This window comes from Oncorhynchus nerka, linkage group LG14 (genome assembly GCF_034236695.1).
Source record: "Oncorhynchus nerka isolate Pitt River linkage group LG14, Oner_Uvic_2.0, whole genome shotgun sequence".
NCBI lineage: Eukaryota > Metazoa > Chordata > Actinopteri > Salmoniformes > Salmonidae > Oncorhynchus > Oncorhynchus nerka.
This window is the reverse complement of record NC_088409.1, coordinates 10922873-10939882: the sequence shown is the minus strand read 5'-3', so window position 1 is coordinate 10939882 and position 17010 is coordinate 10922873. Positions and strand designations below refer to the sequence as shown.

At 44.4% G+C, this 17010-nt stretch overlaps 2 protein-coding genes across 9 annotated transcripts; one reads left to right on the top strand and one right to left on the bottom strand.

Moving 5' to 3' along the window:
- The first annotated feature begins 15 nt into the window (after positions 1-15).
- On the top strand, positions 16-13510 carry LOC115115034 (acyl-CoA dehydrogenase family member 10-like). 7 transcript variants are annotated; one of them, XM_065027364.1, is made up of 14 exons: positions 17-147; positions 388-559; positions 945-1093; positions 1260-1454; positions 1849-2007; positions 2240-2399; positions 2800-2926; positions 3217-3285; positions 3424-3605; positions 3804-3954; positions 4164-4309; positions 11767-11943; positions 12835-12964; positions 13120-13510. In XM_065027364.1, the coding sequence occupies exons 2-14, from the start codon at positions 388-390 to the stop codon at positions 13157-13159; spliced, it is 1857 nt and encodes a 618-aa protein (XP_064883436.1). In that variant the 5' UTR covers positions 17-147; the 3' UTR covers positions 13160-13510. The 7 variants fall into 7 exon arrangements, with proteins under 7 accessions (XP_029499362.2, XP_064883436.1, XP_064883434.1 ...); XM_065027362.1 differs by having other exon boundaries at positions 2797-2926; XM_065027363.1 differs by having other exon boundaries at positions 17-209; positions 2797-2926.
- A 247-nt stretch (positions 13511-13757) lies between these two features.
- Positions 13758-17002, bottom strand: ccdc127a (coiled-coil domain containing 127a). Of its 2 annotated transcripts, none has more exons than XM_029644903.2 (4): positions 16895-17002; positions 16192-16324; positions 15503-15756; positions 13758-14652 (listed from the first exon to the last, which is right to left on the bottom strand). In XM_029644903.2, exons 2-4 carry the CDS (start codon positions 16313-16315, stop codon positions 14200-14202), a joined length of 831 nt encoding a protein of 276 aa, XP_029500763.2. In that variant the 5' UTR covers positions 16316-16324; positions 16895-17002; the 3' UTR covers positions 13758-14199. The 2 variants fall into 2 exon arrangements, with proteins under 2 accessions (XP_029500763.2, XP_064883440.1); XM_065027368.1 differs by having other exon boundaries at positions 16798-16967.
- Positions 17003-17010: the final 8 nt, after the last annotated feature.

The following is a 17010-nucleotide window of genomic DNA, read 5'->3' as shown; positions in this document are numbered from 1 at the left end:
TCGACGTAAGCACACGCCATGATCACATGACCTACATTGAAGTACAACATGTCTGCATTGTAAACAGTACTGCAAATATGTCTCTAGAATACAAGACTATCACATAATATTCTGCAATCAACGTTAGCCTGCGTAAGGTCAACACAGGTAAGAGAGAGACGTTGACAACTATCTGACATTGCCTGACGGTGACAACGTTGAAGTAAGAGGTCAGATTGAAAGAAGGGGGAAACTTTTCTACTGTTTCATGTTTTCAAAGTTAAGATTTTGATCAATTCAAGGAGGTATTTTTGTCAGACACAGGGCAGCAATCTTTACTTGTTTAAGAGTGTTCTCTTCTCCCATTTGACTAACAATCTTTGTACTTTTTTCTTGTGCAAAACCAAGATGATGATGATGATGAAGAAGATGCAGACTGCTGCACGATTCAGGTCTCAGTTGTGGAGTCTGAAGATGCCTAGCCTCTGTCACAGAAGCTTTGCTGCCATCTCCACTTACAAAGCTGTCATTTTTGACATGTATGGAGTTCTCATTCCGTCGCCTGTCAAATTGGCAACAGGTATGTTATAAAGGCCACACAATGTACCACACAAGCCTTGTATTACCCAACATCAAAAATAGGCCATTACGGTAGGCCTACTTATTTCCATTCAACTCCTAATGGAGGAAAGGGCCTCAATACATAGGGGCGGCAGGGAGCCTAGTGGTTAGAGCGTTGGAATAATGACCGAAAGGTTGCAAGATCGAATCCCTAAGCTGACATGGTACAAATCTGTAGTTCTGCCCCTGAACAAGGCAGTTAACCCACTGTTCCCCGGGAGGCCGTCATTTAAAATAAGAATTTGTTCTTAACTGACTTGCCTAGTTAAATAAAGGTTCAATCAAAGTAAACATAGAAGTCAATATAGTGCAACATAATATTCTCGGTCTCTTTTTCTCTCTAGTGTTTGAACAGCAGAACAGTGTTCCTCTGGGCACGCTGGGCAAGGCCATCAGGACAGGTGGGGAGGTGAATGCGTGGAAGAGGTTCATGCGTGGAGAGATTGGAGCTGAGGAGTTTGTGGAGGCCTTCGGCAGGCAGTGCAGTGAGATAGTGAGCTTATGTCTACTACATCACGAATAGCCATGTCTATCTGTACGTACAGCCTGTACCCTATGGGCCCTGGTTAAAAGTAGTGCACTAAACTAGGGAATAGGGTGCCATTTGGGATTCAACCCACATCTTAATTCATTATCCCACTCTGCTGCTCCACCCTCAGGCAGGAAGTCCTGTTCCCATTGGCTCATTCTTGTCTAATCTGACCAGTGGGCCAATGACCAGGCCTCTACCCGTCATGATGGAGGCCATTTTGTGTGCTCGCTCCAGGGGCCTGAAGACTGCTGTCCTCAGCAACAACTTCCTCCAGCTGAACGGTGACCCCTTCCTGCCTCTGGACCACTCTCTCTTCGATGTGGTGATAAAGCATTTTATGTTTACATTGTTTGCGTCCCAAATGGCACCCTATTCCCTATATAGTGGACTACTTTTGTTCAGAGCCCTATGGGATCCCTATAGGCCCTGGTTAAAAGTAGTACACTACATAGGAATAGGGTGCCATTTGGGACGCAGCCATTATTTAGTAATGATAGTAAAAGTAACACATAGTAGCTGTGTAACAGTTAGTAGACAATTCTATGTCAGATTTCAGTGTTTGAGTGCAGAAATGGCATTATGATTACAATGTAGACTTCCTCTCTCTCTCTCTCTCTCTCTCTCTCCCTCTGTCCCCATCCTGCCTCTCACCATCCCTCTTTCCCACCTTTCCCATCTCATTACTCCTCTCTCTCTCCCCACATCTCTGGTTGTAGATAGTTGAGTCGTGTAGGGAGGGCCTCAGTAAGCCAGACCCTAGGATCTACCACCTGTGTCTGAACAGACTGGGTGTCTCTGCCCATGAGGCTGTGTTTCTGGATGACCTGAAGTTAAACGTTGAGGTAGCTGCCCAGCTAGGGATGCATGCTATCAAGGTGAGTGAGCCGCGTCTCTGCATTCTGAACTCCCCCATACCCATAACACTCTATCTTGGAGATGTTGTGGTGTACTGGGCAAGTGACTGCAACCTAGTGAATGATCTGGCTGTTTCATTGAGCAGTGTTTCAAGTTCCTCCCCAAGCTTCGTAGTATTCACCAAACACTAGGGAACATAACCCACAGACTCTGTGACCGAGCCACCGGTGAGTGATAGATATTGTTCTTCAGGTAGGGGACATTGCAGTGTCAGTGAAGGAGCTGGAAGGGGTGCTGGGGATACCCCTGTCAGGGTTTGTTCCTGGGCCTGGTTCTGCCCCTGGGGCCACAAAGCTCCCTATGGACCAACTCACACAGTACCTGAGGAAGGCTCTCTATCTGTCTGACAAAGGTACATCTATCCATTTCTTTAAAGAAAAAGAACAACTTGCACACTACTCTTGCCAGTATAACTGTAGTTTAAAATATTACGTATCGGCCTCTTGGCCTTTGTCAGAGCTTCGTCAGAACATTTCAAAACTTCTGTCTAGAAATGGATAGAATTGATATTACCTCAGTGTTGTCAGTAGAAAGTCCCGTAGCCTCTAAAGGCACTGGGGGAAGGGAGGACCAGGACATGTATGTTGATCTATGTCTGTTTAGAAAGCTCACCTATATGATGGCTACGTCCCAAACAGCACCCTATTCCTAAAAAGGGCCCTTGTCAAAAGAAGTAGGAATAAGAATCCATTCGGGACACACCCAGTGTCTCTATTTACTGTTGATGCTGTCTGTCTCTATATCTGAAGCAGACTCTGTTGCTGTCCAACAACTCAACCCCAGTCAGTCAAACTCCTTATATCACTTGACCACTGGAGGGCGCCATCTCCTCCTGAGGAAACAGCAGAAGACCTCCCGAGCCATGGAGACAGAGTTCAGGTTGGGCTCCTCCAATACACCACCTTCCAAGCTGTGGGAATTAGAGGAGTGTGAGATGGAAGTGATCAGCATCTGGATTGGTCATCCGTCTCTTCTATCTAGATCACTGTGTCTGTGTCCCACCATGTTCCCTATATAGTGTACCCTATGGGCCCTGGTCAACAGCAGTACACTATAGGGAATAGAATGTCATTTGTGACACCATTTGTATCATTAACCTTTTAAGTTCATTTCCAGTTGTATGAAGAAACGTTGTGTTCTTTCATCACTCTCTTCTCTGTACTCCACAGGTTGTTGAAATCTCTCAGTGGATCCGGCATCCCTGTTCCAGAGATCATTGATCTGTGTGAGGACCCAAGGTGAGAACGCACACTGCCTGACAGACACACACACACAGAAACATACATACACTCATGCACGTTACATAGTTCTAGATTATTTAATTTTTTATCCCTGTTTGTCTCTGTCTTCTTCCTGTATGTGGTTGTGTTGTCCAGTGTCCTGGGTGCTCCCTTCCTCTTGATGGAGGTCTGTCTAGGGAGGATGTTCAGTGACCCCTCCCTGCCAGGCCTGACCTCTGGGGACAGGAGGGCCTTGTACCAAGCCGTGCAACACACACTCCGCCAGATCCACTGTCTAGATACTAGAGCAGTCGGCCTGGAGGACTACGGCGAGCCAGGTAATTCATTTATTTAGCAAAGATTGTTTTGTGTCATTCTCTATCTCTCTCTCTCTGTCTCTCTCTCTCTCTTTCTTTCACTCTCTCCTTTCTCTTGTTCTCGCTTTCTTTCACTCTCTCGTTCTCTCTCTCTTTCCTTCTCTTTCTTTCACTCTCTCCTTCATCTTCTCTCTCTCTCTCCTTCTTTCTCCTCTGTAGTGGATTACATGGGGCTTCAGGTACAGTGGTGGACTCAGCAGTACAGGGACAGTGAGACTCCGCCCATCCCAGTCATGGAGAGACTCATACAGTGGCTTCCTCTGCACCTCCCCAAACACCAGAGATCTACGCTGATCCATGGAAGCTTCAGGTGTAACACAAACACACACAGCATGTATATTTTACATAATCAGAAGTAATATATGTATTTGAAAAGTCCTGATTAGGTGTGCATCCCACATGGCACCCTATTCCCCATATAGTATACTAATCCCATTGATCTGGTCAAAAGTAGTGCACTATGAAGGGAAAACAGCCGTGGTGAAATGAATCCAACCCAAAACCCCCTCTGGTCCGTAGCCTGGAGAACCTTGTGTTCCACCCAGAGAAGCCAGAGGTGGTTGCGGTGATGGACTGGGGCCATTCCAGACTGGGTGACCCTCTAACAGACCTGACCTTCAGCTGTATGGCTCACTGCCTGCCCCAGGACAACCCTCTACTGACAGGTACCATTATACCACCTAACCGTACTACTGCACCCTACCAGGCCCACGGATATAAAACTCAAATGGCACCCTATTCCCATGCGCCTTGGTCAAACGTAGTGCAGTATATAGATGTTTACAAATGTGTACATCTTCTGCCCGAGATGGCATAGCAGTTCAGACGTCTTTTGTCCTCGTCTTGTCGTGTCGTGTATATATATATATTTACAACTTTTTTCACATACATTTTATTTTTATTTTCCATCAACTCATCTTCAATACACTCTCCTGCAACCTGCCTCACCAATTGATATGTATAAATACGTATTATTTACCTCAAATCTGCAATCCTCCAAGAAGCTAGCCAGAAGCTAGCCAGAAACTCAAGAAGCTAGCCAGAAGCTAGCCAGGAGCTAATCAGAAGCTAGTTAGCTTCTTTACTGGCAACTCGTTAGTATTTAGCTAACCACGGTTTGTGGTCATCAGCTATCCTTTAACTCGAAAATCTATCGCCAGTTTTGTACGGCGCAGCGCGGCTCGGAACGGAACATACCGGACCGATTTTTCTCTCCATGTCCCTGGATTTCAACTGCTCTCTGGACATTCACTCCCGGATCTCACAGCTAGCTGGCTGCTATCCGTGTGTCTATCTGCTTTCGTCGATTCCGGAGCAAACATCAATTACTCCGGAGCTAGCCAGCTCCGTCAACCACTCCTGAGCTCTGTCAATCACTCCTGAGCTCCGTCAATCACTCCTGGGCTGCAGTCACCTATCCGGACCCGTTTTACTGCCTACGCAGTATGACTTCTTCACTATGACTTCTGTAACCGTAATAGCCTTGGTTTCATGCATGTTAACATTAGAAGCCTCCTCCCTAAGTTTGTTCTTTTCACTGCTTTAGCACACTCTGCCAACCCGGATGTTCTAGCTGTGTCTGAATCCTGGCTTAGGAAGACCACCAAAAATTCAGAAATTTTAATTCCAAACTACAACATTTTCAGACAAGATAGAACTGCCAAAGGGGGCGGTGTTGCAATCTACTGCAAAGATAGCCTGCAGAGTTCTGTCCTACTATCCAGGTCTGTACCCAAACAATTTGAACTTCTACTTTTAAAAATCCACCTCTCTAAAAACAAGTCTCTCACCGTTGCCGACTGCTATAGACCACCCTCTGCCCCCAGCTGTGCTCTGGACACCATATGTGAACTGATTGCCCCCCATCTATCTTCAGAGCTCGTGCTGCTAGGCGACCTAAACTGGAACATGCTTAACACCCCAGCCATCCTACAATCTAAACTTGATGCCCTCAATCTCACACAAATTATCAATGAACCTACCAGGTACCCCCCCAAAGCCTTAAACACGGGCACCCTCATAGATATCATCCTAACCAACTTCCCCTCTAAATACACCTCTGCTGACTTCAACCAAGATCTCAGCGATCACTGCCTCATTGCCTGCATCCGTAATGGGTCAGCGGTCAAACGACCTCCACTCATCACTGTAAAACGCTCCCTGAAACACTTCAGCGAGCAGGCCTTTCTAATCGACCTGGCCGGGGTGTCCTGGAAGGATATTGATCTCATCCCGTCAGTAGAGGATGCCTGGATATTTTTTTAAATGCCTTCCTAACAATCTTAAATAAACATGCCCCATTCAAGAAAATTAGAACCAGGAACAGATATAGCCCTTGGTTCTCCCCAGACCTGACTGCCCTTAACCAACACAAAAACATCCTATGGCGTTCTGCATTAGCATCGAACAGCCCCGTGATATGCAGCTGTTCAGGGAAGCTAGAAACCATTATACACAGGCAGTTAGAAAAGCCAAGGCTAGCTTTTTCAAGCAGAAATTTGCTTCCTGCAACACTAACTCAAAAAGTTCTGGGACACTGTAAAGTCCATGGAGAATAAGAACACCTCCTCCCAGCTGCCCACTGCACTGAAGATAGGAAACACTGTCACCACTGATAAATCCACCATAATTGAGAATTTCAATAAGCATTTTTCTACGGCTGGCCATGCTTTCCACCTGGCAACTCCTACCCCGGTCAACAGCACTGCACCCCCAACAGCAACTCGCCCAAGCCTTCCCCATTTCTCCTTCTCCCAAATCCATTCAGCTGAAGTTCTGAAAGAGCTGAAAAATCTGGACCCCTACAAATCAGCCGGGCTAGACAATCTGGACCCTTTCTTTCTAAAATTATCTGCCGAAATTGTTGCCACCCCTATTACTAGCCTGTTCAACCTCTCTTTCGTGTCATCTGAGATTCCCAAAGATTGGAAAGCAGCTGCGGTCATCCCCCTCTTCAAAGGGGGGACACTCTTGACCCAAACTGTTACAGACCTATATCTATCCTACCATGCCTTTCTAAGGTCTTCGAAAGCCAAGTCAACAAACAGATTACCGACCATTTCGAATCTCACCATACCTTCTCTGCTATGCAATCTGGTTTCAGAGCTGGTCATGGGTGCACCTCAGCCACGCTCAAGGTCCTAAACGATATCTTAACCGCCATCGATAAGAAACATTACTGTGCAGCCGTATTCATTGATCTGGCCAAGGCTTTCGACTCTGTCAACCACCGCATCCTCATCGGCAGACTCGACAGCCTTGGTTTCTCAAATGATTGCCTCGCCTGGTTCACCAACTACTTCTCTGATAGAGTTCAGTGTGTCAAATCGGAGGGTCTGCTGTCCGGACCTCTGGCAGTCTCTATGGGGGTGCCACAGGGTTCAATTCTTGGACCGACTCTCTTCTCTGTATACATCAATGAGGTCGCTCTTGCTGCTGGTGAGTCTCTGATCCACCTCTACGCAGACGACACCATTCTGTATACTTCCGGCCCTTCTTTGGACACTGTGTTAACAACCCTCCAGGCAAGCTTCAATGCCATACAACTCTCCTTCCGTGGCCTCCAATTGCTCTTAAATACAAGTCAAACTAAATGCATGCTCTTCAACCGATCGCTACCTGCACCTACCTGCCTGTCCAACATCACTACTCTGGACGGCTCTGACTTAGAATACGTGGACAACTACAAATACTTAGGTGTCTGGTTAGACTGTAAACTCTCCTTCCAGACCCATATCAAACATCTCCAATCCAAAGTTAAATCTAGAATTGGCTTCCTATTTCGCAACAAAGCATCCTTCACTCATGCTGCCAAACATACCCTTGTAAAATTGACCATCCTACCAATCCTCGACTTTGGCGATGTCATTTACAAAATAGCCTCCAATACCCTACTCAACAAATTGGATGCAGTCTATCACAGTGCAATCCGTTTTGTCACCAAATCCCCATATACTACCCACCATTGCGACCTGTACGCTCTCGTTGGCTGGCCCTCGCTTCATACTCGTCGCCAAACCCACTGGCTCCATGTCATCTACAAGACCCTGCTAGGTAAAGTCCCCCTTATCTCAGCTCGCTGGTCACCATAGCATCTCCCACCTGTAGCACACGCTCCAGCAGGTATATCTCTCTAGTCACCCCCAAAACCAATTCTTTCTTTGGCCGCCTCTCCTTCCAGTTCTCTGCTGCCAATGACTGGAACGAACTACAAAAATCTCTTAAATTGGAAACACTTATCTCCCTCACTAGCTTTAAGCACCAACTGTCAGAGCATCTTACAGATTACTGCACCTGTACATAGCCCACCTATAATTTAGCCCAAACAACTACCTCTTTCCCAACTGTATTTAATTTATTTATTTATTTTGCTCCTTTGCACCCCATTATTTTTATTTCTACTTTGCACATTCTTCCATTGCAAAACTACCATTCCAGTGTTTTACTTGCTATATTGTATTTACTTTGCCACCATGGCCTTTTTTGCCTTTACCTCCCTTCTCACCTAATTTGCTCACATTGTATATAGACTTGTTTTTTTTTACTGTATTATTGACTGTATGTTTGTTTTACTCCATGTGTAACTCTGTGTCGTTGTATGTGTCGAACTGCTTTGCTTTATCTTGGCCAGGTCGCAATTGTAAATGAGAACTTGTTCTCAACTTGCTTACCTGGTTAAATAAAGGTGAAATAAAAAATAAAAAAATAAATATAGGGTGCCATTTGGGATATAACCTAGAAGTAGTATGCATTTACACTGAACCAAAATATAAACACAACAAAAGTGTTGGTCCCATGTTTCATGAGCTTGAAATAAAAGATCCCAGAAATGTTCCATACGCACAAAAAACGTATTTCTCTCAAATTTTGTGCACAACTTTGTTTACATTTCTGTTAGTGAGCATTTCACCTTTGCCAAGATAATCCATCCACCTGACAGGTGTGGCATATCAAGAAGCTGATTAAACAGCATGATCATCACACAGGTGCACCTTGTGCTGGGGGACAATAAAAGGCCACTCTAAAATGTGCATGTGGTTATATTTTGTAAAAATAATGGTGCAACGCTAATAGATCTAATATTATTTTATAACAAATGTGCTTTCTCCTGCATTGGATACGGTCGCAGACTGCAGTTCTGAAACATAATCTTCAGTGCACCATAGAATTGGCACCTTTCCCTATGTTGCTATGTGCATAGTAGCAAAATTAACCAGCATATTGGGATTGAGAACAATTCCTTAAACCATATTCAGATGGGATTAGTTTTACTGGGGGTGGTCAGGTAATGTAATTATGTGCAATTCCAGCCAGAGTAACTTGCTGTTTTTTGGTCCTCTGATAATACCAGTTCCTTGCGAATCGACATCCCTGTGTTTTGAGAGAAATGTCTGAGTTTGACAAGAAAACAATAACTGATTTGATAGATTGAACATAGCCTATATACTCTACGTGGCCAAAAGTATGTGCTCGTTGAACATTTCATTACAAAATCATGGCCATTAACATGGAGTTGGTCCAACCTTTGCTGCTATAACTTCCTCTGCTGTTCTGGGAAGGCTTTCCACTAGATGTTGGAACATTGCTGCGGGGACTCCATTAGGCCACAAGAGCATTAGTGAGGTCGGGCGATTAGGCCTGGCTCGCAGTTGGCGTTCCAGTTCATCCCAAAGGTGTTTGATGGGGTTGAGGTCAGGGCTCTGTGCAGGCCAGTCAAGTTCTTCGACACCGATCTCGACAAACCATTTCTGTATGGACCTCGCTTTGTGCACAGGGACATTGTCATGCTGAAACAGGAAAGAGCCTTCCCCAAAATGTTGCCACAAAGTTGGAAGCACATAATCATCTAGAATGCTGTAGCGTTAAGATTTCCCTTCACTGGAACTTGGGGCCTAGCCCAAACCATGAATAACAACCATTATTCCTCATCCACCAATCTTTACAGTTGGCACTATGCATTGGGGCATGTAGCGTTCTCCTGGTATCCGCCAAACCCAGATTTGTCAGTCAGACTGCCAGATGGTGCAACGTTATTCATCACTCCAGAGAACGCGTTTCCACTGCTCCAGAGTCCAATGGCAGCGAGCTTTATACCACTTCAACCGACACTTGGCATTGTGCATGGTGATCTTAGGCTTGTGTGTGGCTGCTCGGCCATGGAAACGAATTTCATGAAGCTCCCGACGAACAGTTCTTGTGCTGACGTTACTACCGAGTTGGAAGCGTCTGGAAGCGAGTGTAGCAACCGAGGACAGACAATTTTTACGCGCTTCAGCACTCGTTCTGTGAGCTTGTGTGGCCTACCACATCGCGGCTGAGCCGTTGTTGATCCTATACATTTCTACTTAACAGCATTTACAGTTGACCAGAGCAGCTCTAGCAGGGCAGAAATGTACTTGGAACTGACTTGTTGGAAAGGTGCATGCGACTGTTTTTAGTCTGCTGTAATAAAGGCTTTATGTATTTATTTTTTTGCGTTAGAACAGACTCTCTGGTACACTTATTTGGTGTTGTTCACTGTTCCAAATGGTCAGAGAAAATAATAATATTATTGTAATCTAACAACACCTGTTTGGCACATAATACTCATGCAACGCTTGCTCCTATACATTCCTTTTTGTAGATCTCCAGTAGTCTCCACAACCAAGTCAAATGTCTTCCACAGATCTGACTTCCCCTTTCCCTCCTGAACAACCAGTAAACATTCACCCGTTTCGAGTTTCTTTTTCACGTCCTCCACATCCATTTTGCAGTCGACATAACTGTGTTCGGAGTTTGTTATAACCAATTTATTAATGTGATTATGATGGGCTATAGGTCAGGCCCTATTGGTCACATGCATGCGATGCTTATGTGTTTTACGTAAAGAGAGTATGGGTTGAGGTGAAGAGGGAACATTTTTCCTAAACAAATTAGGGATTTCGTTAACAGAACTTTTCAGTCAGAATCAAGACAGAAACGAAATGGCTGTAATGGTGTGGCAGCTTCAGCATGGACAGCGCAATAAACACTTGCTGTGTTGTGGTGCCTTTTCGCTGCAGTAGGGAGGAGAGCGAGGCAACGTGCGCCAGTCACACATTGTGACCATCGGTCTCTTTCTTGAGTCATTTGTGTGTCTTTAATTATATAATCAAACAGTGTGCTTAAAGCATCAGACAAGCTCAGTGCCTATGTAGTTGGTTTTATTCACATAGGGTGTGTCTGTCTATAGCATATGTAGTTGGTTTTATTCACATAGGGTGTGTCTGTCTATAGCATATGTAGTTGGTTTTATTCACATAGGGTGTGTCTGTCTATAGCATATGTAGTTGGTTTTATTCACATAGGGTGTATCTGTCTATATATGGAAAAATAAGTTTAAACATTTTGACCAATCGATTGGTCGAAAGAAAAGCACTACTCTCGGTTGACCAATATTTTATTTTAGTTGGGGACAGCCCTAGTATGGACAGGCATAAGCTATGGACAGCTAACACAATTGCATTTTATCGATGGCCATTTGAATGCACAGAGATACCGTGACGAGATCCTGAGGCCCATTGTAGTGCCATTTAATCCGCTGCAATCACCTCACGATTCAGCATGATAATGCACGACCCCGTGACGCAAGGATCTGTACACAATTCCTGGAAGCTGAAAATGTCCCAGTTCTTCCATGGCCTGCATACTCACCAGACATGTCACCCATTGAGCATGTTTGGGATGCTCTGGATAGACTTGTACGACAGCGTTTTCCAGTTCCCGCCAATATCCAGCAACTTCGCACAGCCATTGAAGAGGAGTAGGACAACATTCCACAGGCCACAATCAACAGCCTGATCAACTCTATGCACTGCATACGGCAAATGGAGGTCACACCAGATACTGACTGGTTTTCTGATTCACGCCTACCTTTTTTTTTTTAAAGGTATTTGTGACCAACAGATGCATATCTGTATTCCCAGTCATGTTAAATTAATAGATTAGGGCCTAATGAACTTATTTAAATTGACTGATTTCCTTTATATGAACTGTAACTCAGTAAAATCTTTGAAATGGTTTCATGTTGCGTTTTATATTTTAGTTCAGTATAGTTATGATTCAATATATCAACACAGGGGTGGTTTCATTGTGTTTCCTACAGGTATATCTGACAGGGGCCTAGTCCAGCTGGGTATCCCCACTGTGGAGGAGGTGATGGGGCAGTACTGCAGCTCTATGGGTCTGGAGGAGGGAGTCCCAGACTGGAACTTCTACATGGCCTTCCACCTCTTCTGCCTGGCAGCCAGTCACCAGAGAGAGAGCAAGAGTACCATTGCAGGTACCAGAACATAGACCAGAGTTTAGGATTGTGTCTCGGGCAATATCTTCAATGACAATTAATAAAGCTTTGTAAAGGTACATTGTTTGGATCTTATAGCTTGTCAGCTATTACTTGGTCCTCTGTAGCTGTTGGAAGAGCATCACTCTTGCAACACCAGGATAGTGGGTTCGATTCCCGGGACCACTCATACCTAAAATAATCTATGCATGCATGACTAATTTGCTTTGGATAAAAGTGTCTGCTAAATGGCATATATTACTATTATTTAGCTGGCCTAATAGTCTGTCCAGATTATAGTATTACTTAGCTGGCCTAACAGTCTGTCCAGATTACATTATTACCTAGCTGGCCTAACAGTCTGTCCAGATTATAGTATTACTTAGCTGGCCTAACAGTCTGTCCAGATTATATTATTACTTAGCTGGCCTAACAGTCTGTCCAGATTATATTATTACTTAGCTGGCCTAACAGTCTGTCCAGATTATATTATTATTTAGCTGGCCTAACAGTCTGTCCAGATTATATTATTATTTAGCTGGCCTAACAGTCTGTCCAGATTATATGATTATTTAGCTGGCCTAACAATCTGTCCAGATTATATTATTACTTAGCTGGCCTAACAGTCTGTCCAGATTATATTACTACTTAGCTAGCCTAACAGTCTGTCCAGATTATATTATTATTTAGCTGGCCTAACAGCCTGTCCAGATTATATTATTATTTAGCTGGCCTAACAGTCTGTCCAGATTATATTATTATTTAGCTGGCCTAACAGTCTGTCCAGATTATATTATTACTTAGCTGGCCTAACAGTCTGTCCAGATGTTAACCTTACATCTGTTTTATGAACAATATGTAGTTGTAGTCTTAACTATCCCTCTTTTACAGGACAAACCGGCTCTGGGAGGTTAGCTGAGCAGGTGGCTGACCTGGCCTGGGACTTTGCCACCAAACAGGGCTTCCATATCTTCAACGCCATGCCCAGGTCGCCTCATGCAGGCACCTCTCCTTTAAAGGGGCAAGTAGCAGAGTGACTGATTTGTTGTTTTTCAAATCCTGGATTACTCCCTTTAAAACCAGATTTCAGTAGCTGAAGTGATTGGCGGCATAGAGGAAGTTGTATGTTCTTTGTTGGTGCTTAAGTACAGATTACATCACTACATTTATACCCAGGATATTGTTTTTCAACGGGAAAACTGGAGTGGGACTGTAGAGAGGATGGTGTCTTAGAGAGGATGACTGCCCACCCAACCCAGACTTCCAGAGCTCAGCTGTTCATCCACTATTCCCTCCAGGAGCCCTGGGCTACTGTCTCAGCCAGGAAACGGCAGCCTTCCCTGGGCAGGATCTCCCCTGGCCGTAGATGGACTAAAACTGATAGGGAATTGCTGTGCCTCAGAATATTTTGCACTTGTTTTTCTCTTCCTGGCTTTTTCTACTAATAACAGCTGTTTCCAAGAAGGCTTTTCTTGCAATAACTGTGGTTGGTTTTTTTTTCCTACAAAACTTCATCTCTGGACGAGAGTGTTCGCTACATTAATAAAATGTTTGCTCAGGTCTATTACTTCGATTCAGTTTACATTAGTTCAAACTTTATGGAGCCTGTGGAAGCTATGGTCAGCAATGCTTGTCAGTCCTGGGCTCACATGCTCAACTTTATGGAGCCTGTGGAAGCTATGGTCAGCAATGCTTGTCAGTCCTGGGCTCACATACTCAACGTTATGGAGCCTGTGGAAGCTATGGTCAGCAATGCTTGTCAGTCCTGGGCTTTACTCAACCAATACCTCTAATTAAATAACCCACACAAAGTATCTAGTCAGAGATGTCAGTATATTACATGTCATTACATTATTGTATGACACAACCACAGTCTGTTATAACTTTCTATATTCTGTCAAAATAAAGTATATCACTATTCTTTTCTACATGACTGACCAAACAGCTGTGATGTCCAATGTGGATATACATGATTTTATCAAAAGGAAATATTCCTCTAGAATTCATGATACTGTATCATATCATCCAACATTGGGGTTGGAGTGCAAAGACAAAACTATAGTTGTGAAAATATCCCTGACATTCAATGACAATTCCATTGGCATTGACTGTGTTTCACTAGTAACAAAGTAAGCGTTTACATTTGTCAAGAGTCATAAAATGATGTACAAACTAATTCACCATTTAGTGAAAAAAGAAAACATTTGTGCAGTCAAGAAGACTGTTACTATATACTCAATGTCAACCCTATCAAGGTCACTTGGGGTCATTCTTAACTCCCAGTATTGAGTCCTCTGCCCGTTTATGCGTCTCCATGGTAACCTGCAGCTGCCAATATCTGAGGTAGAGCCACATCAAGCTACCATTCTTCCTCTTGTCCATTCTCTTCACGTTGAGGAGGCGATTGTTGCCTTTGGCACAGTAGCGGTCGTTCTTAAAGATATCCTTCAGGTCTCCCTCCAGATCTGTATCCGTTCCCAACGGTTCCTTCACCACCTTGAGGAGCAGGTTCTTCTCCATCTCCAGCCTATGTTCCCTGGGGAGGAGCAGGTTGCAGTAGGCCCCCTGTCTCTCCACAAGGTCCTCCTCCAGATCCTTCAGCATGGCTGAGGCCCTCTGGTGCCAGTCGCTCTCTCTGGCCAGAGCGTGTTGGAGGACGGCCCCAGCGGCGCCGGATTCTAAAAGCTTCATCTTCTTTTGCTCCAGAGCCTGGCGATTTGAAAATGAAATGTTTAGTAAACACAAGATAATACAAATCTCAACTGTTGCTTCAGGGTTTAGTCTAGTGGTTAGTTACACAGCACTGTGGTTAGAGCGATGGGCCAGGAACCGAAAGGTTACTGGATTGAATCACTGAGCTGACAAGGTCAAAATCTGTTGCTCTGCCCCTGCGCAAGGCAGTTAACCCAGTATTCCCCGGGTGCCGAAGACGTGGATGTCGGTTTAAGGCAGCCCCCTGCATCTCTCTGATTCAGAGGGTTAAATGCAGAAGACACATTTCAGTTGAAGGCATTCAATTGTACAACTGACTAGGTATCCCCCTTTCCCCTTTCAGTACACATGTGTTGGTATGGGTTTGAATCTGACCCATCTTCCTTCTGGAACACATCTCATACCTTTCCTGTCTCTCTTTCACTGTCCCTGTCTGTTCAATTTAAACATCAACAAATAACCTCAGCTTAGAACAACTCCATCTTTTAAAAGCAACATTCCCCTCACACCTTCAAGGCCCTTATCAGGCTCCACTAGGAGTTAAAACTAAGTTAAAGATGCATTCTCAAACATTTTGATAATTTCAGCCTGTAGTTTTGAAAGTGTTGCTCATGAGCCAAAAGTGGTCCCTGTTTTTTGTGTACTACTTCATTTAATTGTGTACTACATCATCCAGTTGTGTACTACATCATCCATTTCTTGCGACATGCTACGAATTTTGCAATTTGTATGATATCATACGAATTTAGAAATATGTGTGATATGTTACAAATCCAATTTGTGCTATATGTTACACATTTGCTGTGCTTAAGATCCCAGGGTGCATCTTTAAGTCAAGTCCTCCCACCTCTCGTTCCACCTGTAGCTGTTTGCGTTCCTCCATGACCTGCTGGCTCTGTGAGATGAGGGCCTGGCGGTACCCCTGGACCCTCTGCCTCTCCTTCTCCAGCTCCAGCTCTAAAATGGCCGCTGCCCGCCGGTTCTCCGTCAGGGTGTCTCTGTACTTCATCTCAAGGTTGGAGGTCACGGCAGACATGTCCTGGTCGTACCGGGCCTTGACCTTTATGATCTCTGTCTGAGACTCTCTGGTCCAGATCCAGCCTGAGGATGGGAGGTTGTTTGGTTATTATAGGGTGTAGTCCTGACTAGGGCTTAAACCCAGGACATTGTGGCTGTTGACCAAACACCTTCTCATATAATAACGCACCAACCTCCCCTCCTCAGAGAAGGTGTTGGTTCAACAGTCCCATGTTCAAGCCCCGGTTGGAACTACCCCATCAGAACTACCCAATCACTTTCCTGCAATATTATATGTAGTGATTGTAATAATACTGTTATAATGTTGTAATGACAACCTATTTGGTGTAGGGCAATGCAGTGAAGTCACCACAAAAGAGTATAAGGCTTGTCAGTGTCTGTCAAAGTAAGTACAAGATTGGCCTACAACTTTTGTCTTCAGTTGTATATACGCCACATGTCATGTATAGTGAATATCCTGTCCTTGTGTAACAGCACTGTACTGTGCAGGCTACTTACGAAAGGCAGCCAGCCCCAGCATTGGCACCAGGAGGGCATAATTCCATTTGTTCCCTTCAGCAGCAGCACCTTCTCGTGGGTCTGGCCCCATGTTCCATCTAGGGGGGTCATTCAAGTTGTTCATGGAGGTGCCCTATTCCAGGGGAGAGTCGAATGTTTATACACGTACCTGTCACCACCACATACATTGTTTTATCTAGCTAGCTGACTAGCTGTTGTTACATACAACCAACCTGACCATAAGGCATTACCTTGACCTAAAATGAGGAATAGTAATAACGTTAATTATATTTAAATAAATAGCTAGGCAAGTCAACTAGAAAATATTAGCAGGGGAAACGGTTGGTCTTATGTGATATCAAACTCCCTAAACCACAACATTGGCATGCATCCCACATGACGACTGGCACAGCAATGTTGCTAATGGCAGTCTCTCTTTGTTGTCATTGTAACACTTTTAAAAATGTCCATTCTTTGGCCTGAACATGAATAGCTAATTAACACCAACAAAACAAGTACGGTTTGCTAGCACAGTTGCCACAGCTAACACAACAACACAGCTTTACATGGTGGTTAGCTTGCAGGCTAAAATTATCAACAGCTTACTGAGTTATTGCATTAGTGCACGGCTATTTCAGTCCCAAATAACACATTGCAAAGAAGTACAGTAGATTATTGTTTTTTAAATTGAGCAGACGCTCACCTTGACAAAATGTGTCTAGGTCAATTGGCTATACATTTGTCCCTGTGCGGATGGGAAAGAGCGATTATACGTTTTTACGCAAGACAATTACAAAGAGACCACTGTTGTACGAGGGT